General features: G+C 39.1%; 1 protein-coding gene across 2 annotated transcripts in view; it reads right to left on the reverse strand.

The window, feature by feature from the left end:
* Positions 1–24,191, reverse strand: part of fmn2b (formin 2b) — a 59,631-nt gene extending 35,440 nt beyond the window's left edge. For both annotated transcript variants that reach the window (XR_005614047.1, XM_031739807.2), the window contains exons 1-10: positions 23,466–24,191; positions 20,454–20,704; positions 18,056–18,234; positions 16,430–16,580; positions 12,619–12,668; positions 8,906–9,924; positions 8,207–8,351; positions 2,623–2,710; positions 1,783–1,844; positions 825–916 (exon numbers count right to left, since the gene is read on the reverse strand). Coding sequence is in view for 1 of the 2 variants with exons in the window: in XM_031739807.2 (XP_031595667.2) it covers positions 825–916; positions 1,783–1,844; positions 2,623–2,710; positions 8,207–8,351; positions 8,906–9,924; positions 12,619–12,668; positions 16,430–16,580; positions 18,056–18,234; positions 20,454–20,704; positions 23,466–24,022 (2,594 nt within the window). In the remaining variant the exon portion in view is untranslated. The remainder of the gene's footprint in view (positions 1–824; positions 917–1,782; positions 1,845–2,622; positions 2,711–8,206; positions 8,352–8,905; positions 9,925–12,618; positions 12,669–16,429; positions 16,581–18,055; positions 18,235–20,453; positions 20,705–23,465) is intronic.

Below are 24,191 nucleotides of genomic sequence, written 5' to 3' on the forward strand. Positions count from 1 at the left end.
GTGTAGGCTGTTTTAGATCTTTCCTAGCAAAGACTAATGTTGCACTCCTATTCTGGAGGGTAACCAATGATTTACATGGGTTTTTTTTTTTTGTTGTTGTTTTTTTTAAGTCTTCTTTTAAATGTCTTCTAAGACCATCATGGCCTTTTGGTGTTGCCAAACTGACCAACTATTTAAGTAAACTGATAACAAATTCAAGTTCAACACTTGTAATCAGCGCTAGATGTTTTTAAATTGATGAGTCGTGAAATAATGGTTGAACACTCCTCACCTTATCATTCAAACTTTCCAAACTCTTTTGGGACTGTCAGAATGGAGGACTATACACAAAAATGACCTTAATTCCCAGTCAGTTGGAGCAATATTTTTGCTAAATCCCATGAATCAATGTTGAAAGCACTTCAATCAGTGCTCAGTGTCCAATTTAAAATCAGCTGTGGTAGTATACATGGTAAATGGACTGGTTTTTATATAGTGATTTTCTACTGTATCTGAGTACTCAAAGCTTTTATGCTCTAAGTGCTTTCTATGTAACATTCACACACACTCATACTCCAGTGGATTAATCAGACAGTAACTTGAAGTTAGTATCTATTTGACTCAACACGGGAAACCTCACCCGGCCCGGACACGGAAAGGATTGGCAGATATTTGGCATACAGACTGGAGCAGATAGGGATTGAACCACCAACCTTGCCATTAGTAGATGACCTGCTCTGATGAAAAAACGTCTGCCTTCACCATAATTCTTCCTCAGTCACTGAGATCGTAACTCATGAAATAAACCTGCTCATTACCGTGGAAGTGTTAGAGTAATCACTCACTGTTCTGGTTTGTCCAGGGGCTTGGCATTCTCTTTGTCTTTAGTGGACTTTATGTGCTTTTCGATCTTGTCCAACTCTTCCTGTTGTGCTCTCTGTGGGAGAGACACAAGAGATCTGGCTCCATGTCTTCTATAATTTATATAGAAAATAAATCTAAGGCAACATCTCAGCAGATCTAAAACAAACAGAAAAAGGATGTATGACTAGACTCTAGACTCTTTTGAAAAACGTTTGATACTCAGTGAACACTTCTGGCATAATAATAAATTGTGAATGACATGCATGAAGGCACTCAGTTTAAACTTATACACCTTGTTTTAACTCATAGACATCTTTTCTGCTGACTGTTGAACTGGTAGCAGGAAATACACATCTGTAGCCTTTTTCTATTTGTTTGATTAGTTTTAAGCACACACACACATGGAAATATCAGGTCAATATTATTTGGGGTATATATGTAATATTATTCTATTTGACATACCAATAAACATTTGTTCACAGCTTATCTGTTGGATGGTAACAGTTATTTTAGAGCCCATCCATCCACTTTGACTTGCATCTGACTCTACATCACCTCACTACCTCTCTTGTTTTATTGTGACTGGGACATCTAGTAACATTAATGATTATGATCGGAACAAAAGTGGAATAATAAGCTGCCCTTTTATGGGATTAGATTATCTGAAAGATTTGACAAGCAGTAATGTAAATACAGAATTAAGGTATTTTCCAGAACAGTGAACTACCTGGTGTATTTGACAATATGTTGGAAAAAACTGTCCCAAATACACAGTCTCCCTTGACAGGTAGTGTTCATCATTGCAGACCTGGTCTAGTTTAATTGCTGCATTACTAGACAATAAATCAACATTCAGCCTTTTATAGACATTGGACCAATAAGGATTTAAGGGCCTGAGATGTCTAGAAGCAAACAATATAAACTGAGTGTGAAGCTCACATTTTCATACAGTGCCTGCAGGGTCTCCAGGTCAACTACAGTGTTGTCCAAGTTCAGGATGGCTAGGAGACAAAGAGCAATTGGTTACTGATCACGCCGTTCAAATCTTGACAAGTTGGGAAAAAATTTAAACTCCCAAGAACTTAAGTAATGTCTAGGAAATTTTTAAACAACTAATAATTAACTAAAGATGTATTTCCTGCATTTTCAAAATTCACATTTACAAATGTGTCCATTTCACTATTAAACATAATTTCCTTAGGGATTAATAAAGTATGCTGATTCTGATTCTGATTATCATTATTGTGCATGAAAAAAATTAACAAACGGGATGAACATTTTTCCTACCAAGTACAAGTTTTAGAGAATCTTGCCCCTTTGTGTGACTGTTTTCTGAGAGAGAAAAGTAAAGTAGGCTCTTTACCTTACAATATAAAGTGCCTTGAAGCAACTGTTGTTGTGATTTGGTGCTATATAGATAAAATTGAAATGAACTGAATTAAACCAGATGCTTCTGAACTCACTTGAAAAACCAGCTGCTGTATTTGACATAGATTGTCTATACTTGTGCCATGTTAGAAAAAGAGTAGCAACCAAATTGAAGCACATTGAGGCCAAGAAACAAAAAGGCTAAAAGAAAATTGTTCCTTCTACCTGATGCCTGGAAAGGTTATCTGGAAAATCATTTAAAACCAGAGTATCCTGCATACCACACTAATTTTTTTCTAAATTGTTTTCTAAATTTAAATTGTTATAGGAATTAGACAGTAAATGAACCCAATATACAATGGCTGATTGCATTATTTGAATTAACACTGCCCAACCAACTGTGGAACTCACCATGCTGGATATCTTTCATGTCAAGGTGCAGAGATGACATGAGGATCCCTACAGCCTGAGAACGCTTATTGTTTAGGAGCTTAACAACCTAAAACAAAAATAAAACAGGAAAATTAGGTTAAATGCTGTGAGGGAAGTGGAGTGTAACGTAATGTACTATATATAATCTAAGAATAACTTGACAAGAATTATTAAAAGCTGCAAAAGAGACAGCATCTCTCTCTCTGCATATATATATAAAAAAAAAGAAAAAATTCCCCGCTCGCCCCTGCGGGCGGTCAGTCCTTCAAGCTCGGGTCCTCTACCAGAGGCCTGGGAGCTTGAGGGTCCTGCGCAGTATCTTAGCTGTTCCCAGGACTGCGCTCTTCTGGACAGAGATCTCCGATGTTGTTCCCGGGATCTGCTGGAGCCACTCGGCTAGCTTGGGAGTCACTGCACCTAGTGCTCCGATAACCACGGGGATCACCGTTACCTTCACCCTCCACATCTTCTCCAGCTCTTCTCTGAGCCCTTGGTATTTCTCCAGCTTCTCGTGTTCCTTCTTCCTGATATTGCTGTCATTGGGAACCGCTACATCGATCACTACTGGCTGCTTCTCCTGTTTGTCTACCACCACTATGTCCGGTTGGTTAGCCACCACCATTTTGTCCGTCTGTATCTGGAAGTCCCACAGGATCTTAGCTCGGTCATTCTCCACCACCCTTGGGGGCGTCTCCCATTTTGACCTCGGGACTTCCAGGTTATACTCGGCACAGATGTTCCTGTACACTATGCCGGCCACTTGGTTATGGCGTTCCATGTATGCCCTGCCTGCTAGCATCTTGCACCCTGCTGTTATGTGCTGGATTGTCTCAGGGGCATCTTTACACAGCCTGCACCTGGGGTCTTGCCTGGTGTGATAGACCCCAGCCTCTATGGATCTTGTACTCAGAGCTTGTTTCTGTGCTGCCATGATTAGTGAAATCTGCAGTTCGGACGTCGCCCAGATTAAGAAGGTCCGCATCAGGTGTTGAGGAACCAGGACATACTGATGAAAAGTGGAACAAGTGGAACAAGACAGCATAAGTGGGGAAGAGATGAAAATAGGGTACTGTTGGAATATCATCATGACTCCCACGCAAGATTTTGTACCAAGCCCCAAGTGGGTTGGAATAAGGATCATTGACTGCAAGAAGAACTGACCTGAAAGATAGGATCCCTACCCTGCTGGGATAATAAGCTGGCCAAAGGAGAAGATAGAAGCCACTGACATTAATACAAGGAAGCTCCTGACCATGCTTGGAGGGTTTCACCCCAAGTCCAGCACCCTGAGGCTGTATGCTAAGCAAAAGGTAGGAGGCCGGGGACTAGTGAGGGTCAGTTCTGCAGTCCAGGATGAGACAAAGAACACGAGTACATCAGGAAAATGGCCACAACCAACTGTGTGCTCAGTGAATACTTCAGGCAGCAGAAACCCAAGAAAGAAGACGAGCAAGAGGAGGAACCATCAATGAAGGACAGGCCCCTGCACGGTATGTACCACTGGCGGATAGAGGAAGTTGCTGACATCCAGAACTAGTGGCTGGACTGAAAGAAAGCACAGAGGCACTAACCATGGCAGCACAGGAAGTAAAAGATCTAAGTAAAAGATCCATAGAGGCTGGGGACACCAGGTGCAGGCTGTGGAAATAAGCCCCTGAGACAATTCAGCAGATAACAACAGCAGGGGACAATAGAATAGCATAACCAAGTGACTGGCACAAATAACACATGGCCACACTGAATATGGCCTGCAAGTACTGAGGTCAAAATGGGACACGGGACAAATTCACCAAGCTAAGAAACTGTGAGTGGCTCCAGCAGATCCTAGGAATCATGTCTAAGATCTCTGTCCAGAAGAGTGCAGCTAAGGTATCACACAGGAACAATGACTGTAGAAAACATGGATGACCTAACAGCTCCCCAAATGTGAAGCTGAAACATCTCTATCGGCTTCTGGTGTTTGGTTGCAGTATAGGTCATACTAAAACAAAAAACTTCTCTTCTGATATATTTTTAGTTAAGATGTTTTTTTCAGCCATTATTCGTAGGTTGCATCATACCGATTTGGGTCAAGGGGTCTCCTTTCTCATAAGTTTGATTTTAATTACTAACTTCATGCTGTTAAATTAAGGTGTAACCTAACTGTCATTATTACACCTTTGACTGGCAGCTCCAGTTATGGCGAAACATTTAATTTCCAAAACCAAAACTGTCTGTTTCAAATTGGCAGCAAAAGGTGTCCTGCAGTAAACTGGACTAACCTACAGGCACTGTTGCACCTTTTCAGTAAGTTAAATTTAAGATTTCTAAGCTAATTAGTAATTGACATTCTTAGCTGCTCCCTAAAATATAACAGGACACTGGAGTAAATTCAGTGTCCTGTTTAATTCACCTTCTGTTTAATCAGTTTAATTTCAGTTTTTTTGTTTAATTTCTGTTTGACGTTTATGCAGCTGTGTGAAAACTATTAACTTTAATCTCAGCCAAACCAATTTACTCAGGAACAAATAAAACACTGAAAAAAGCCAAACAGTAATGTTTAACCTGAGTAGCGAAAGACCCCGGGGGGTCTGAAAACGATGTGCGGGGAGTCCGCTGTTCTCGCCGGCTCTAGTGACCCTTGACCTCCCGGCTAGCTATTGAGCTGGTGGGTAACAGACGTCTCCGAAAACGTCGGAGCACTTTTGCAAATATGTGATGTCTTGAAAAACCAAGCAGATATTTGATGTTTACACAGCTACATTCTCCCCTGAAAATATGTTAAAAGTTTATTTTGTGACCCAGAAAGAGTAATAAGAGTAATATTATAACTAAGTAGCTGCCACCATTGTTTTCAGGGTTTTACGTTCAGAGATGGGCAGTAACGCGTTACTGCCCATCTCTGAACGTAAAAAGAAGTTTTCTTCCCACGCACAATGGATGCTAATGTTTTTGTCACTTTTTATGGAATCAAACTCAAAATAAGGTCAGTACTTCCACGCTTTAAGCGCTGCGCTCATACTCTCTCCCGCACTTGATATATTATCCATTGTTGATCTGCAGACAGCTGTTGTCACGAGCGTCGCACTCGCTTACGTCACTATCATGAGACATTCTTGCAAAAACTCACGGTTTTAGTAACGCAGTAACGCAGCGTGCCCTACGGGAAAGTAACGGTAATCTAATTACCGTTTTTGCAATGGTAATCCCTTACATTACTCGTAAAAAAGTAATCGGATTACAGTAACGCGTTACTTGTAACACGTTACTGTAATCGGATTACTTTTTTCAAATAACGAGTAATGTAAGGGATTACCATCGTTACTGCGTTACTAAAACTGTGAGTTTTGCAAGAATGTCTCATGATAGTGACGTAAGCGAGTGCGCGACGCTCGCGGACAACAGCTGTCTGCAGATCAACAATGGATAATATATCGGTGCGGGAGAGAGTATGAGCGTGCAGCGCTTAAAGCGTGGAAGTACTGACCTTATTTTGAGTTTGATTCCATAAAAAGTGACAAAAACATTAGCGTCCATTGTGCGTGGAAGAAAACTTTTTACAGCGAAAAAAAAACCCCCTTAACTTCCAAGCAAGCGCCGGTGCGCCACGACTGTAATGGGAAATTCACAGAGAAACTCGCGGAGTCTTCAACTGACCGCTGCGGCACACCTGCACCAGGGTAAACCTCCGCCTACCCCAGTCCTGCTTTACAGGTGAAAATAGAGCAACTAGTCTTTGACTTTATTTATTTTCTGCTGTGTTTTACTTGCATCTATTTGAAAGAGTGAGTGTAAACACACAAAAAATATTTTATTTTATGTGCTGGAATGTGCAGAAAATAGGTTTAAATGTTAAACAAATTTCTTCCAGTCAGAGAATGTTGAATATAATTTAATTTTTGCTTGATGCATAAAGTTAAAAGATTAAAACTAATAAAACAAGTTTTAAAAAGAGACATTTCCATTTGATTACATTTTGTATGATGGATTATGCAGAAAAAGTAGAATTGGGCTGAAAGATCTATCGCTTTATCACCTATTCAGGTTGTAAATTGTGTTTTTAAAAAGTAACTAAGTAACTAAGTAATTAATTACTTTTGAAAATAAGTAATCAGTAAAGTAACGGGATTACTTTTGGGGGGAAGTAATCAGTAATTAGTTACTGATTACTTTTTTCAAGTAACTTGACCAACACTGTTTACGTTAACTGGTTAGGTTTGTTTACATTTGTGTTCCAGAGGCTGCACAGATTCATCATTTTTTTACTACCACTCAACACTGACGATGAGAACAATAGAATCTAGAATTTACTTATATTCTGTTCACTCTGTCAGCTGTTTAATGACTGCTGCTGATTTACAAAACATGCCCACATTAATCGGTGATAGTAACAGTTTAACATGGGCAGCTGCCTGCTCAATATAATGTAACATCGCTGCAATATTCTGCACAAAATAAACAAATATACTTTGTTTCCTTAGCTCACAGCTTCTGGACGTTGTGTTTACCCTCAGATTGACTTATCTGAATAAAAATTGACAAATGGAAATGCCTTAAAGGGATTTAAGTGATAAGTCAGAATTTTTGTACTGTGTGCCCTGCCTCCATCTGACAGCAGCACTCTGTTCCTCTTTAAGTAGAATTTATGGTCGGGCAGAGAGAGCATGTTTGCTGTCTGCTCCACTCCAGGGTCTGCCCATCTACCAGCAGTGAGCTCTGTTGTCAAAAAAGTCACACAAAGTCATTGGTTGCAACCATTGTCCATGAGCAAAGGGCAACAAAGTTATAACATCCAAAGAGCTGAAGTGAAAACAAGTGTTTAAAAAAAAAAAGAAAAATGTGCACTCCAGCCAATGCTTTTCATGATTGCTTTTTTTTTAGGTTTCCCTGTTCCCAGTGAACTCAGCTATTGCTCCCCATTCTATTCTGGCCACTTGTCAACCAATCAAAATTTGGCTGTTGCATACATCATCCACCTCCAGCTGTGGTTACTTTTTAGAGATAAAAGACAAAATTTAATTTTAGTACTTTAAAATAGTATTTTTTAATACTGATACGTTAATATCTTGATGCTGAAATCTTAGTTGGGCCAACAGAGTAGTGACAACAAGAGCTGTGGACTATAATATACACTGGGGGTTAAAGTGAGCCAAATATTGGATCTGGTGCATTTATGTTACATTATATCAAGGATAGCAGACATTAGTTTAAATTCAAGGTAGTAATGATGATCACGATGTTCGACCTTTTATAGTAGCTGGCGGGGTGGAAATCAGCCATATAGCTCTTTGTTTAAAACCTAATGAATTCACTTGACAACACAGGTCATTAAATCCCCTTATAAATATGTGACCTAACAGGATTTCTAAGATGTACAAATTGTAGAAGACAGTATAAACTACGAAGTGATAAGATTAGTGAAATACAATGTTTTTGTTTTTTTTAAAGATGTGTTTCAAAAACATTATAATATGGCTTAAGTGAGTTATTGCATGTTTCTGGATTATGTACGTTTAGGTTCATCTGAAGATGAGGGAGCACATTTTTCAGCTCAGAGGATTTAAAATGTAACTAAACACAACACCTGTTTAGCCTTGGATTTGGTTATGGTGTCAGACAGTGGCTGCTTCTTCTCCTTCACGGCTGTTTTGGAGAACAATTCCACAAACTCTTGAAAGTCTACGTTAGGCTCCTCAATTGTTTCCCACACAAGTGAAGAAGACATATCCCTGAGAAACACAAAACAGCACCACTTATTATGTCAATGAAGCACTTTGTTTGATGTGTTTTGAACAGTGAAATATAAAGCAAGAACACTGTTCTGAGCATTTTGATTATTAAATAGTGAGTCATGATCTGGGAATACAGAAGTTGTGCTTGAGCACAGGCTTGGTCATGTACTAATAGGATTGTCACAATTACTTTGTTGATGGCATATGTGCAGTTGAAAATTAACTCTTTATACTATGTCAATATAGCACATAGCTTTGGTCTTTTCATGAGTTGGCAATAAAAACATCATCATCATATTTTTGAGATAATGGTGTCTAAGAATGTCTTTGCCAGAATAAAAAAACAAAACAAAACATAATGATAATGTATCATAATGATTTTTTCATCATTATAACACAGTTAGGACTATAAGTATTTGGACAATTGCACATTTCTTTGTAATTCTGCCTGGGTATACCACCACTGTGGATTGTGGATTGTAAATCAAGCAATCAAGATGTATTATTGTCACAAAACATATGGACCTAAATGTACATGTTACTTTCTTTACTTCTTGGTGTGGAGCTGGATCCTGGTCCAATAGAGAGGCTTCATGGGTCTTGGTGGCTCTACCAAGGCCTTTCTGGGTGGTTTCTCCTGTGTCAGACCCAGAGAATACAAGCCCGGTGGCAGTGGAGGAGGCAGGGAGCCAAGAGCACCTGGAAGAGCTGGGGGAACACAGATGTTTCCTGGTGGAGGTGGAGGAGGAGGAGGCACACAGGCTTGAGGTGGAGGTGGGCCTTTAACACCTGGTAATGGAGGAGGAGGAGGAGGAGGAGGAGGCACACAGGCTTGAGTTGGTGGTGGGCCTTTAACTCCTGGTAATGGAGGAGGAGGAGGTGGAGGGGGTGGAACCATGCCAGCAGTAAGGGGTGGGACTGGGGCAGGAGGAGGAGGAGGAGGTGGGGGTGCAGCAAGACAATAAGGGAGAGGTGGAGGTAAAGGAGGAGGTGGGGGTGGAGCCAGACAACCAGGGAGAGGTGGAGGAACTCCTAAACCTGGTGGAAGAGGGGGTGGAGGAGGTGGAGGAGGTGGGACTATTTCTGGTAATGGTGGAGGAGGAGGTGCTCCAGTCTGCCCTAAATAAGGAGGGCAGACTCCACTTTCACTTCCCCCTAGAAGTGGGGGTGGAGGAGGAGGAGGCTGTAGCTGACACAAACACAGGTGCCCATCATGACTGGGGGAAGGCTCCACGAATCTGTCCACTCTGTCTGGCTCACCACAAGGCACTTTGAACTTTGAACTGTCATCCATTGGTGAGGTCTGCACAGACTTTGCCTCCAAGCCTCCAACAGAGGAGGCCTCTGTCTGAAGGTGAGCATCGCACACACCCCTTAGTAGGCCCCCCTCTCCTCCACATTCCCGGTCTGTGGTGGAGGTGGTGACTTTCATACTGTCCCTATCCACCAGAGGGGGCTGTCGCTCCAGCTCAGCAATCTTAGTCCTGAGATCTTCTATGGTTTGTTCCAGTTGTTGGATGACGTTAACATGTTTTTCCTTCAGTTTTATTGAAGGAAAGACACATTCTTCCTGTAGAAAATGCAAAACCATGAGTTATTCCAGAATTTAAAAAATACAAAAAACTAAATCATTAGTAAAACTAAAATTAGTATGGATTTTCTTTCATGTTTATTACATGTAAAGTGAAATATTTAAGGGCTTTTTTGTTGTAATTGTGATTTAATTGTTTTTCATAGGCTTAAAATGGGGGTGACTGTAGCTCAGGAGGTAGAGCAGGTCATTTATTGATCAGAAGTTTAGTGGTTCAATCCCTGGCTGCCAAATATCCTTGGACAAGGTACTAAGCCCAGATGCTCTCCGATGCATCCATCAGAGACTGAATGTGTATGAATGTTAGGTAAAAACATTGAAGAAAGTGAATGTGGCATGTTGTATAAAGTGCTTCGAGTGCTCCCGGAGAGTAGAAAAGCACTATATAAGAATCAGTCCATTTACTCATTTTAAATTTGGCATATAGTGTATGAAAATCCAACATTTCAAATTATTAAAATAATTCCTAAAGACAATCAAAAAAGTATTTACTGTACGATGCAATTTTTTTGTTTTAAAAGCCACCATCAAAATTAAAACCAAAAAAGGTTTAAATATTTAACTTTAGGTGTAATGCATATAGAATTTATTAACGTTTACCTTTAAAATAACATTTTTGTTATTACTTAAACAACTTATTATATAGAGATAAGAATCAAGAATCAGTTCCCAGTAGTGCAATTCCTTGCAACTTTTATTCTGCTTATCGGTTTCAGTTGCACTTGCACTACAATCACCTGATTTCATTTTGTGTGGCGGAGGAGGAAAATAGTGTTGCAGTGTACAGTGTGGAGGTGGACATTACTTTTATTTTTACTGCACTAAAGAATGAGAGATGGTAAAGTTGAAAATGCATCCAGGACAGAAACAACAGCAAATTGCTGCTAACATAACTTCGGCTCTTGGCAATCAGCTACACAGAGAACATTTTAACACTAAGCTGCCCAGATGGCAAGTTAACGCCAAGCTTTTTTTTTTTTTTTTTTTTTAATATCTTTGTGAGGGCATCAAAGACAAAGACATTATTCTAATATGCATCTCAGTTTGGATATGTGTATATAAGCCCCAGATATTTGGATAACTTGGGCATATTTTTGCCATTATTTCTGGTATTTGAAAATTTTTTCTCTTCGTGAAGTTAAGTTTGTTATTGTGTGTACTTCACTGCATATATTTTTCCCATTAATATCCCATTATTATCACCTCCATTTCCTCTGACAAGTACATTTTCAAAATGTACTTTGAAGTACTTGATGTGTCAATTAAATTTAGTTCCATAACTTTTTTCCATTCTTCATGTCTTGTGAAAAAACATTCTTAATTATAAAAAAACAGAAGTCTGTGTTGCTGAAGTTGAACTCCTTAGCTGTTCAAATGATTTAATGCTTTTATTGTCATGAAACTGGTATAATGTAGGGCGACTACCCATTGTTTGAAGAATGCATTAGGGGTAAGGAGGAGAAATCCTGCATAAATCCAGTATCTGAAAGAGCAGAAATTGCTTTGTGCTACCCAAAAGTAGCCTCTAAAATTTGGAAATTTGAGTAACCCATGTGGTTTGGCAAGACGTACTGTTTTTAGTTTGACTCTTGGGAGTCTCCCTTCTTATGTATGCTTTTGCACAATCTCAAAAGATGAAAGATAATTTTTAGTTAATTTGCTATAAATATGACAAATTCCCTATCATGTATTGTTGATTCATTTAATTGCCAGTGTTTAGTTGTTAATGTTCAAAAAGTTTGCTTTTTGTGTTTTTAATAACAAAAAATTGAACTTTTTCACAAATTTGTATGATTAGCACTATTATTATATTTATATGTACTCTACTGGTTGTCTGAGGAGTTTTCAAAGGTGTTGAAGAGGAAAAGTGTCCTTTTAACCAAATTTCTTTCTCTGGATGGCTTTTAAGCTTTCTGAGAATAGGTCTGTTTACCTTCTACTTTTTGACCAAATGTCAACATTATCTGGAAGAGTCATTTAATCGCTGGCCTATTGCACACTGGCAGAAACCTTGGTGCATTTTCTTAAATTTTCTTACATTTGAAGTGAGAGTTAGTTAGTTTGGCATTGTAATGAATGCAATGTAAAGCCAATGTGATATGTGCTAACATTTGTTACAAATTTAATCACTTATCAATATGATTATCTAACCCCATTTAGTTAATTATGTCTTAGTCAATCACTTATTGACATGATCAAGTAAACCATGATTAACTAAACAGGGTTTAGATAATTTATGTCTCTCATACTGCACCACATTTAAAAAAAATGTACAATCTAAATCTCTTTGCATGTATTTCGTTGTACATATACAATGACAATAAAGGGTTATTCTATTCTATTCTATTCTATTCTATTCTTTTCTAATCTATTCAATTCTATATGCGACAATATATACATTACATTATAACACTGTAAAACATTTACTACTAGTATTAGGTACTTTGTGATGATCTTAATTGCGTACTATTTTTTATATTATGACTTCAATGCCTATAGTAATGCTCTCTAAACTCTCTGCTGTTCTTACTTTACTTATAAACCAAAACTAATTTTGGATCATGTTGGAGTTGGAAAATCAAACAGCGTAGCCTTTTGTTCTTAATTTGAAAGAAAGAAAGAAAGAAAGAAAGAAAGAAAGAAAGAAAGAAAGAAAGAAAGAAAGTGACTGACCTCTTTGTTTACATGTTGCTGCCTCAAACCCATGATATCTGCATGGAGCTCTGGACAAACAAACACACATAGTTCAGCACAATACATAACAGAGGCAACCTAAGAACAAATGTGTCCAAATACCTATGGATCTAATTATATTTGTTTGAGTCAATCAGCTGCATGTTATTTATTTTTGTACAAAAGTGATATAATACCAGTATTTTGTTTGTTTGTTTACTGCTTTTAGTTGTTATTTAAATGTGCATTTTGGAGCATTTTCATTTAATCAGTTTGTCTTTCATTTTCGCTAAGTTAAATTCTAGTATTTTATTGGTCTGTTAATTACCACTAAGTACAAAGCACTATCTGTTTCTGTGACTACAGTTTGCCAACCAAGTTTGTTAGCGTTAAAACCTAAACATTTGGAAATGCAGACAATCAAGAAATGTGTGCAGGACAACCAGAGTACACCAGCAACTCTGAATCCTTTTTTAATAATTGGATTTCATATTCTACAAACATGTTTTGAGTTTTCAAACATTACAAACATTTTTCAGAATGACATTGCCAGAGCTCTTTTCCTGGCGTAACTCTTCAAGTTTCACCATAGCAGGTCATCTGCCTCCATTTCTCCCTATCTCTAGTATTCTGTTTTGTTACACAAAAATCCTTCACATTTTCTTCATATCTTTTTTCACTATAATCATGAATCTTCTCTGTGATCTTCCTCTTTTTCTTCTGCTTGAAAGCTCCATATTTATACATATGCATTTATACATCCTTTGTCTAGTATATTCAGTACTCCTCTTCTGCACATGTCCAACCCATCTCAGCCTTGCCTCTCTAACTTTGTCTTCAAAGCACTAAACTTGGTCCCATTTGTCTCCAAACCATATAAGATGGCAGGTTTCAATTCCATCTTCACCTGTTGTTGAAAAGTGTCACAAATCACCAATGAAACTCCACCCACTCTACCAGCCTGTACTTTGTGCAGCTCTCTTGTGCACTGTTTGTTGCTTTGGATGGTTGACTCCAGATATTTATTCTACCTTCACTATTCCTACTCCTCGTATATTCACCGTTCCACCTGTCTCCCTCTCATTCACAAACATGCAGTCTGTCTTGCTTCTAGTGATTCTCATTCCTCATCTCTCCAGAGAATTTTCCCACCTCTCCAGGCTCTCTTACACCTGCTCCCAAATCTCACTACAGATCACAATTAAGCAAGTAAAGTTTATTTATTAAGCGTTTTTCGTAGACAGGCAGTCACAAAATGCTGTACACAAAGGCTTAAATAATCAAAATGTTAACCAAAAGGTTGAGTGTAAATAAAAGTTTGAGATTAAAAAAATGTCAATCAACAGAAGGCGTGTTTAAACAGAAAAGTTTTTAACTGCTCTTTAAAAGATTCCACAGAGTCAACCAAACGTAGCTGTGGTGGTAGAGTCTTGGTGCCACAGACTGAAAACCCCTGTTTGTCTTCAGTCGTGTTCAGGGAACAAACTCATAGTCTGTGAGCAGAGACAACAAGCAGCTTGGCCATAAATGGGGCTTGGCCATTTAGTGTTCTGTATGTTCAAACAAGGATTTTAAAACACATTCTAAAATCTATTGGGAGCCAATGTAAAGAATATAAAATAGAAATAATGTGAGCACACTTGCTAGAAGGTGTAAGCAGTCTGGCCACTGCATTTTGTATAGCTTGGAGGCAAGAAAGAGATGATTTGTCTAGATAAACAGGGTATTACCATAATTTAAGCATGATGACACAAATGCATGAACAATTTTTTTCCAGTTCAGCTGAGGAGACCATTTTTCGCAGTTAAGAAATTTTCTTTAAATGAAAGAAACAGGAACGAGACAGAGATTTGACATGTGAGTCAAGGCCCAGAAAAGAATCAAATATTACTCAAAGATTTTGAATGTTTGGCTTAGTAGAAGGACAGAAAAAAGCAAGAACCTGACTGATTTTAGAATGTAGTTCAAGAGGAGCTGTGATCATGGTCTCAGTCTTGTTTGTGTTTAAAACAAGGTAACTGCTAGAAAGCCAATCAGAAACCTGAGTTAACCACTGGACTAGGTTGGAAAACCTATCCAGGTGATGGGGCTTAAAGGACATATGTAGCTGAATGCCATCAGCATAGAAATGATAAGAAATGCTGATTCCAGCTAAAGGAAGCATGTAGAAAGAAAATAATAATGGACCCAAAACTGAACCCTACGGAACCCCGCAGGTTAAGGGGGGCAATGATCAATGGTATCGAAGGCTGAGATTCCCTGCATCAGAAGCCATTAATAGATCATTATGGACCCTTAAGAGAGCAGTCTCAGTGGAGTGCTGCTTTTGAAAGTCAGACTGAAAAGGGTCAACAATCTGTAATCTGCCTAGTAAGGACCTGAACTGATTTTCTGATTTCTTCTTTTTCTAGTAATTTGCTTATAAATGGTGATTGTAAATAGGCCGATAATTACTAGTAGAGCTGGGATCTAGATTCTGTTTTTTCAATAGAGGAGTTACCTGTTAATGACAGATAGCAATGAATATACCTAAGGAGCATGATGAGGATTTCATTTTACCTACAGTATTACTGTAATTAAGTCATTGAGTCTGATTGGAGAAAAAGAAGTAAATGACCCAGAACACCAAGGGCCATCTTCATAAGGGGAGGCGCTTGAGGAGATTTTGGATCTCAAGTCCATCACCTTATTTACAAAGTGATTGAGAAAAGTGTCTCGATGCATTCTCAATCATCCACGTAAGTAAATCTCCAAAAGTTGATTCTGTTCATCTGGACGTTTCTCCCACTGAAAACGTTACATCCAGATGAACAGAATCAACTTTTGGAGACTGAGAAAAGTATTACAGTCTTCATCAGAAAGTAACACAGCACGCTGAGATGGACGAGAAACAACACTGTTAATAGTCTCAAATAGTACTTGGATTATTCTTATGATGATTTATAAGATTATTGAAATAAGAGGATCTAGCCTTTTTCACTGACTTTCTTTGAAGTGTTCACGATGGACAATCAGACCAGTGGACCAGTGAATAAACACAGTGGACCAGACAGTCTGCTTTTTGGCAGGAACGTCAAAGACCACAAGTTTGATCATTTAACCAGCATGTGCGGGAACTAACAGAGTAATGCCTAGTTCTGATAGGAGCAACCTGACTGAGAATGACAAGTTAGTGTTCATTAAAAGAGTTAATAAGGAGCTCAACATCACCAGAAGAATTTTTTAAATTAAAAAGGGAAGAAAACTTAGAAATGATACAGTCATCAATAAAGCGCCTGCACCCCAACAAAACCTTGGGAAAGAGACTCAAATGTCCAACCTCACATACTTTTCTGCCACTCTTAGCTTACATCATATTCTTACATCATAATCATCTTCTGAGTAATAGCTTTTGTAAAGCCAAAAGCCAGAAATGAATGACCATGAAGAAAGTGTAAAATGTTTATATGCATTTTTATATAAGCAAGATGACAAGATTGGTATCTTTCACATGTTTGTGTATTAGCCTACCAAATCATAAAGATTGTAAAACAATCAAAAATATAAAGCTTACTTAGCAAAAAATAAGAGTAAGAGTTTTTAAAAATTGTAATATAATATACAGAATTCAAACCCAGCTGTAACAAAGGGGTTAGTTTGTTTCACTGTTTGGTATAACCTTATGGTAATAATGTGTTTTTGTTTATTTATATAGAGCCAGGACCCACAGAATAAACCCTGTATGAAAATATTAGAAAGATATCAGTTTTAGGGCATGCACAAACCACCAACAAGAACTACAGATTAGACTAAAGAGCAGTGCTGTTCTTACCTGATTGTGCGGATTGAAGTCCATTCCTGTTATCTCCACCTGGTTTGGCTTGAGGCCAAGGGCCCTTAATCTGACTTGGTTGTTTCCCCTCACAGAGATCCAAAGAGTGTGGTGGCTGGTTGACAGCTGCCCATGTGTAAAGCTGGTCATGCTAAGTAAACATATCTTTTTTAAAACAGTTACAGTTGCACTGATCGTCATTTCACAAATAAATCTCCACATTTGCAACTGACAATCATAAATACTCGTTTTTAGAGAGCTGTGCAACTCGAGTCTTGTGTACAAAGTCCAGTCAAACTTTCAGTTACAGCTTAGAAATCACAAAATGTGTTTTCCTTTTCCTGTTCATGAGTTGATCCTGTGTGGAACGTTTAGTACCTTTGTGCATCATGCCTTCTGTTTATTCTTAAAACATGTTTGCTTGGTTATATTAAAGCCAGTATTACTGGTGACCCTAATTGTAAGGACAACACCAAGTCCAGCTTAACTAACTCATCATTTGCTATATAGTATACAGACAGTACAGTTTTCTGAAAAATCACTAATTCTACACACTCTTCAGTACCATTTCATTGAAAGTAACATTTTGTTCATTGAGAGTTTCACCATTTCTATGCCAGAAGTCAGTGCAGCTGGATGAACTTTGTTTCTGTTTTTAATCAGCGAAAATCACTGAGCACAGAAGATTCAAACAAGAGGCTGTTGTTCTTGATTTCTTTGGCATTCCCTTTGGTACAGTTAAAAAACTTTCAGGTTGAATAAACAACAGTGGCACAGTCTCCATCCTATTCATCAAATATGCAGGTGCATCAGGTTGCCTTTTGTGGGATGTTAATGTTGTTGGCATCAGTTACACAATGGACCTAGAGCCAGCACAACAGAGCCAGCGGTGCACGGGCAGGAATGCATTTCTTACTTGGAAATTCCGACACCACTTCATATTTAAAGAAGCAAGGAATGGGCGGAATCTGACCCTTCAATGTAAACTCTGTTTGCTAGCAACCAAGCTGCTCTCAAAAGAACCCAACCTAAACAAACATCTGGAAGTAAGTTCTTTTTAAAAACTAACATTTGTCTACTGCAACTACCTTGTTTTAGCTGTGGTAGCTACCTGGGTTATGTGTCACTTCAGTGTCTTCGATGTACTATTGCTGTGTGATTTATTAATATTAGTGAAGTTTACTCACCACCGAGCTAACACTGTTAGCTGGCGTTAGCTGAGGTTAGTTCATACACTGCAGACCGTTAAACTTGATGAATAACATTAACAACCTGCTAGCTGCAAATAATCATGTGCAGTTCAGTAATAGTAATAAATCACACAGCAATAGTACATTCATGTGAGAAGCATGACATTATATTAAGTAATCCAAAGTATTCAGAATACGTTACTCTCATTGGGTAACTCAACAGAATACGTTACAAACTACATTTTGGGATATGTATTCTGTAATCTGTAGTGGAATACAAGTTTAAAGTAACCTTCCCAACACTGTCTATCATTTAGAATAATGATAACGCCAACACATGCCCTTTTTCATCTGAAATAGCCTCCCATAAAATATGACAATGAAAAGAATTCACTGCTAACATAAGAAGATAGGGGTGTGTTGTAAAACTACATACATCGAACTTGGGTGATGCAGTGGAGGTGATGTGGGTAGTGCTTCCCCCCAGCTGTTCTCTGAAGCAGTCTGTGAATGGCAGCAGGAGGCCCATTGCTAAGATCCTAGAGCAGAGCCTCTCAGCCTCCTCTGGCTCATCCGCTTGCTGTTGCAAGAACAGCTTCTCCAGAAGAGTTCGACCTGGACATCAGGGAGAAAACAGAATTTGTGTGGGATGTACAGTGGCACAAAGATTCGTATCAGGCTACCATAATGTGCACTGGCTACCTACTCCTAATACTTAGATTGAGCTAAAGGCAGAGATGGATCAAAAAAGGATATTTTAACTGAAACTGTTCACTGATCAATTGTGTACAACTCCAGGCAAAAACCACCATATTTGTCGGATGGTCATTCAGTTTTCTTTTGTTTTGTTTTTTTTACTTTGTGGCAAATAGTTATTTTTGTTATATAGCAGAATATTTAGATTTTTCTGACGCGTACCTCTCACAAACTTTTATTTTCCAGATGAATTCGAAGAAGAAAAATATGTATTCAGTTACTGTTCAGAAAAAAAGTGGAATTATCATTAAAAAAATCACAATTAATATGATACTTTTTCCACCTCCTGGCTCAGCTTTTTCACTAATGAAACCTGCATCTCCACCAACCTGGTTCCACTTTTCTCAGCTAGTAGCTGACATCAGCTTTGCTGCGTGGAGCTTTGTCATGGAGTCTTCACTTCACCTTCTTTAAAAAAGATATGTATTTTTTAAAGAAGGGGTTTGACACTGTCATTGACAAAATCCATTATTATCCTGAAAAATGACATCACCATCACCAATCCCATGTTCTGAATTTACTGTTGTGATGACAGCATCATTTCTTTTACTAGTGCAAATTTATGACTCAACAATGGCACCCAACCGTCTACTTTTCCTTTGATTTTTTGAATGTAAATATAATTTTATTCCGTATAATTCTTACAGATCTGTCACAAACACTGACATCTGTGTCTACACATTTGTTTTTCTGTTTTGGTTGGTTTGTGGGGTTGTTTGTGGACTTTCTATTTTCTTTGAGTTTTCTATCCTGGTGCTTTGAGATCTTCCATCTATCCAAACATTTTCCTTTTATAATATCTGTTGTTTGTTTGTTTGTTTCCATCCATCCATTGATTTTCCTCTGTTTACACAATTAAGGGTTGTGGGAAACTGAATGGCTCGCCAGTCTATCACTAACATGTTTTGTATTGTGAACCAGAATTGCGTTTTTCACATTTTAGTATGAGGTTGCCATATTAAAGCAGTACCTACATGTACCACAACTGCTACACCACCTTACTGAGGTTCCAGCTAGACATTACCCACTATGTGCAATGGTCCCGAGTCGTTGCCCAGATGCTGTTGACATTTTGGACTTTTTGATTCTCGGTTTGCTGAGTTTTTACCTTTTTTTTCATATATTGTCCTTAGTCCAGTTAGTCTTGTTTTCACTTTCTGGTTGTGATTAGATTATTTCTTCAGTGTTTCTTGTTCTGTCTTTATTTGTGAGTTCTCCTATACTAAGTTGTGTCTGTGTTTCCCTGTTTGGTCATCACATATCAAACCCTGTTTTATTTGGATAGTTATTTTTACCTTTTGCCTTGCTTTTAGTTTTATTTCACCCTTGTCTCATCTTCTGATCCAGTGTGTCTTGTTTTCTCTAGCTGTTTCCACTGCCTTATAGAGGTGGGAATCACCAGATACCCCATGATATGATAAAATACAATATCACTGCATTATAATCAGTGTATTACAATAACATGTATTGTGGTATATCACCTTTTATGTCTTCAAAGTTAAGCTTTCTTAATATCAGTTCTATCCAATAATATAAAGTTGCATCCCAGCACTGTCACTAAAGCCTGAATAAATGTTGCCAGAATATGAAGTCAGTCTGCTATACCAGCCTTCCTGTTCAATAGGAGCAGATATGTACCATAACACCGTGGTTGTTGTTTTCGGAGTACATCTGATTTGCCAGTCATGAGATTTATTTATCCCAGAACCGCCATTGAAAATTTGGTTATGATTTGCCTGTCAGATTTGATCCAAATGTAGCCCAATGGAGTCTGTTTGCTTCATATTATTGCCATGAAGTTCCCAGTTTCATTAGCAGCACCTCACTAGCAGCAAGCAGAGCCATCTGGCCTTTACTGATGTCAAACAGCTTGACAGAAGTTCATATAGATTTTTTTAAACTCTTTTAATATTCCCAGAGTGATATAGGGACCTGATATAGGACCTTGCATATAGTATTAACCCTTTCGACTAATAAGAAGTTAAATAATTCCTGCTTCCACACACACATGTTCAAACACAGTTTTAAAAATGAAACTGATCTCCAAAAACTAATTTCTAACACTGTTTAATACTCACCTGTAAAAACATCCTGAAAACCACAAGTAGGTACTTGTCCACATGAAAATCTTCTCGTTCCACAGATGGGCTGGCTGCCTCCTCCTGTGTGGCCCCCCAAATATTCTCCTGAGCTCAGTGAGCCTCCTCCATCTTCCTCCCTGCCTCTCAATCGCCTGTCTAGTTCCTCTGTCCAGTCAGCTGAGCGACTCAAAGGGCTAGCAAGACTTCTGGAGCGTTTTCTGCGCACCTGCCGACCTTCAGCCATCATCCTGTAACATTTATGTTCCCGGTTAGCTTAGCTTTGCAAGTGAATTTCTTGCAGTGTGTATACAGTTAGTTTTACCTTCCACAGTAAGTTTTCTGATTTCTTCCATTTTAAGCAAACTGACAGAGCGTTCATCCTCTCCATTAACATAAAGTGCTCAACTAAACATTAAAAAGCACATTTACAGCTTAGTACAAAAACGTATAGCCTCTGTGGACCATTTCCTTCTTGTAGACACACTGAGATCATCCAAAATATCACAGAAAGATGATTTGCATCCAATAATAAGTGAACTGACACATTAAACTACTGTATTACCTCACAATGGTTTGTTGAGAAAAATGTTGTCCTTAGAGATGGACCAAGGTAAGAGTTAATGTGTTATAGCTTTTCTTACATAGCAGATATCAATAGTAATAGTAAGTCATTTTCAAAGAGCTTGTGGCATGGTAACAACACTATAACAAAGTCTGACCAAAAAAGCAGTCCAGTGACCAGCCAGGTTGTAAAAAACATTTTACCTAGATCTATTTTTAAAATAAGGAAGGTTCTTTGTGAAATAGTGAAAAGATGTGAAAGATTCCTTGTTTGAGACTGGAGCTGAAAAATGCACTAAATTAGTAAAAGTTAAAACATTTATAATATTTCATAAATTTGCTCAATGCAGAAAAAACTGTGCAAGCTTACAAGTATGGTGAGCACAGTGAGCTTAAACAGGAGTGATTAAAAAGCAATTCTGCCATCCATCCATCCATTCGCTTCCGCTTATCCTTTCCAGGGTCGCGGGGGGCGCTGGAGCCTATCCCAGCTGTCATAGGGCGAGAGGCAGGGTACACCCTGGACAGGTCACCAGTCTGTCGCAGGGCCAACACACAGGGACAGACAACCATTCACGCTCACATTCACACCTAGTGACAATTTTGGATTATCCAATTAACCTATCCCCTCAAACTGCATGTCTTTGGACGGTGGGAGGAAGCCGGAGTACCCGGAGGGAACCCACGCAAACACGGGGAGAACATGCAAACTCCACACAGAAAGACCCCGGCCTGATGGTGGAATTGAACTCAGGACCTTCTTGCTGTGCGGCAACAGTGCTAACCACCGTGCCACCGTGCTGCAATTCTGCCACTTAGTGCAAATTAATATGAGCCAGTTAGGTCCAGACTAGACAGCGGAGTGAAAAGAATCGGCAGGAGAGTTCTCCAAGTGCCAAGGACCACTTGTGGAGCATTAAGGTGCAATTGTTTTAGAAAACAATAAGCAATGCACTCAACTGCCATGACCTCCCTACAGCCACACCCATGGGGGTGGCTGTAGCTCAGGCAGTAGAGCAGGTCATCTACTGATCGGAAGGTTGGTGGTTCGATTCCTGGCTTCCCTTAGGCTGCATGCCAAATATCCTTGGGCAAGATACTAACCCCAAATTGCTCTCCGATGCATCCATCGGAGTATGAGTGTGTGTGAATGTTACTTAGAAAGCACTTAGAAAAAATGTGCTTGTGCGAATGGGTGAATGCACAAGTTGTGTAAAGCACTTTGAGTGCTCAGAAGAGTAGAAACGCGCTATATAAGAGCCAGTCCATTTACCATTTACAGCCATTGCTCACCATGCAAGACTCAATTAATGAAGAAAAAGCATGTTGAAGCACATTTAAAGTTTGCTTAACAACATTTAGACGAGTGGAATACTGGGAGAACTGTTTGGGGGTCAAACATGCTGCATATCACCCCAAAAACACCAACAGTGAAGTATGGAGGGGGGAACATCATGGTGTGGGGTTGTTTTTCAGCATACCACACTGGCATGTTTCATATAATTAAAGGAAGGATGAATGGAAACATGTACCAAGATATTCTTGATAAAAATCTGTTGCCATCTGCCAGGATAATGAAGATGAAATGAGGGTGCACATTTCAACAAGGCAATGATCCGAAACACAGAAGAAAACAAGAAAACTAAAAGTTTCAGAGAAAGAAAATAAAATGGCTTGAATCCTCCTGACCCTAAATGCAACTGAAAATTTATGAAAAGAACTAAAGCTCTGAGTTCATAGAAGGGTCCCATGGAGCACTCAAAATTTAAAGACTGTTTGTGTGGGCCAAAATCACACTTGAGCAAAGCATACGACTATTTCCTCCATGCAACTCCATGAAACTGCCATCACTAACAAGGACATTTGTACAAAGTATTAAAACGCTTTCAGCAAGTTTGTTCAATACTTTTTTCCTGTGTCATTTCTCATTATTACAAATACCTTAATTTATGCACAACTATAGTTTGACTTCTTTGCATGTGTGAATTGGATGGGTTGTTACCAACATCTGGTGAGAATTTCATGTCAATAGCTCCTTTAGAAATATATTTTTGTAGAAAACTGGTAACGTATACAGTACTTATTTTATCCACAGTAAATACGTCCTTGATATAGTGGTTTGCTTACGGCCTGGCTGATCTCTCATTATTAATGCCTTTTACTACAATAAAACTGCTCAGTGCCACTTTGCCACAAACCTATGTTTCTAAAACAATGAAAATAACAGCCAAAATGCTGAGATTATTCTTGAAAATAAGAGAAATGATGAAAACTAAAAGAATATAGTCTGTTTTAATCCATGTGGGGCTAAGATTTAAGTTTTTTGTATGTGCTAAAGAGGCTAATCTTGTTAGATGTTATGTTTTAAATTAGGTCTCATATGATCATTTTGACATTACAGTGCTTTAAAATTCTAGAACCAGTATCAGCCATGAAAACAACCAGTACCTGTGAAAGTTATGGTGAGCTCTGCGTGGGGATAGGGGGCTGTGGGATGGTGAGTGCCCCGGGGAACTGAGCTGTCTTGTAGTGGTTTTGATGTAGGACGGGAAGATGGGAGGGTAGGGTTTCACCACAGGATTAGAGGAGGTGGAGGGGTGGGCAGACCTGAGGAGACGTTTGGCCAATGTGGGGCTCTCCTGAGGAAGTAGTGGGCTAAAGCAGGCGCTGCTCCTCCTTAACTGCTGGTTGGAGGGGGAAGCCTTGGTGCTGGTAGAGGGGCTGGGTTCAGAGTCAGCACTCAAGCAGTCCTCAAGAGACTCAGCGCTGGTACCTGAGCCTAAGTGAATCTCACCTTCTTCAAATACAGTTCTTGAACTCAGTCCCTCTAGAGGCTCAGGACTTTTATGGTTGTCGTCTGCCAGTGAAAGACTGAGATTAGCATCCATCTCAAGCTCCCTCTCCTCCTCCTGTTGGGTTTCAGCACTTGCTCCCTCCTCTTCCCCTGTGATTTTCCCAGTGCTGTCAAATGTAAGATTGTGGAAACTGTTACCAACAGTTGTCATGGTCACTGGGCAGACTGTTGCCCCCCCTTCTGTAGCTATGGAAATATCTGTGTGAGGGCGCTGCTGAAGCAAAGCATGCTGGTCTTTTGTGCCTGTGGAAACACAAAGAGCAGCTTCTCTTTCCCCCTGCCCCTTTAGCTCCAGATGCCTGTCCTCGTTCTTCTGATTA

The sequence above is a fragment of the Oreochromis aureus genome, linkage group 8, assembly GCF_013358895.1.
Source record: "Oreochromis aureus strain Israel breed Guangdong linkage group 8, ZZ_aureus, whole genome shotgun sequence".
NCBI classification, from domain to species: Eukaryota; Metazoa; Chordata; class Actinopteri; order Cichliformes; family Cichlidae; genus Oreochromis; species Oreochromis aureus.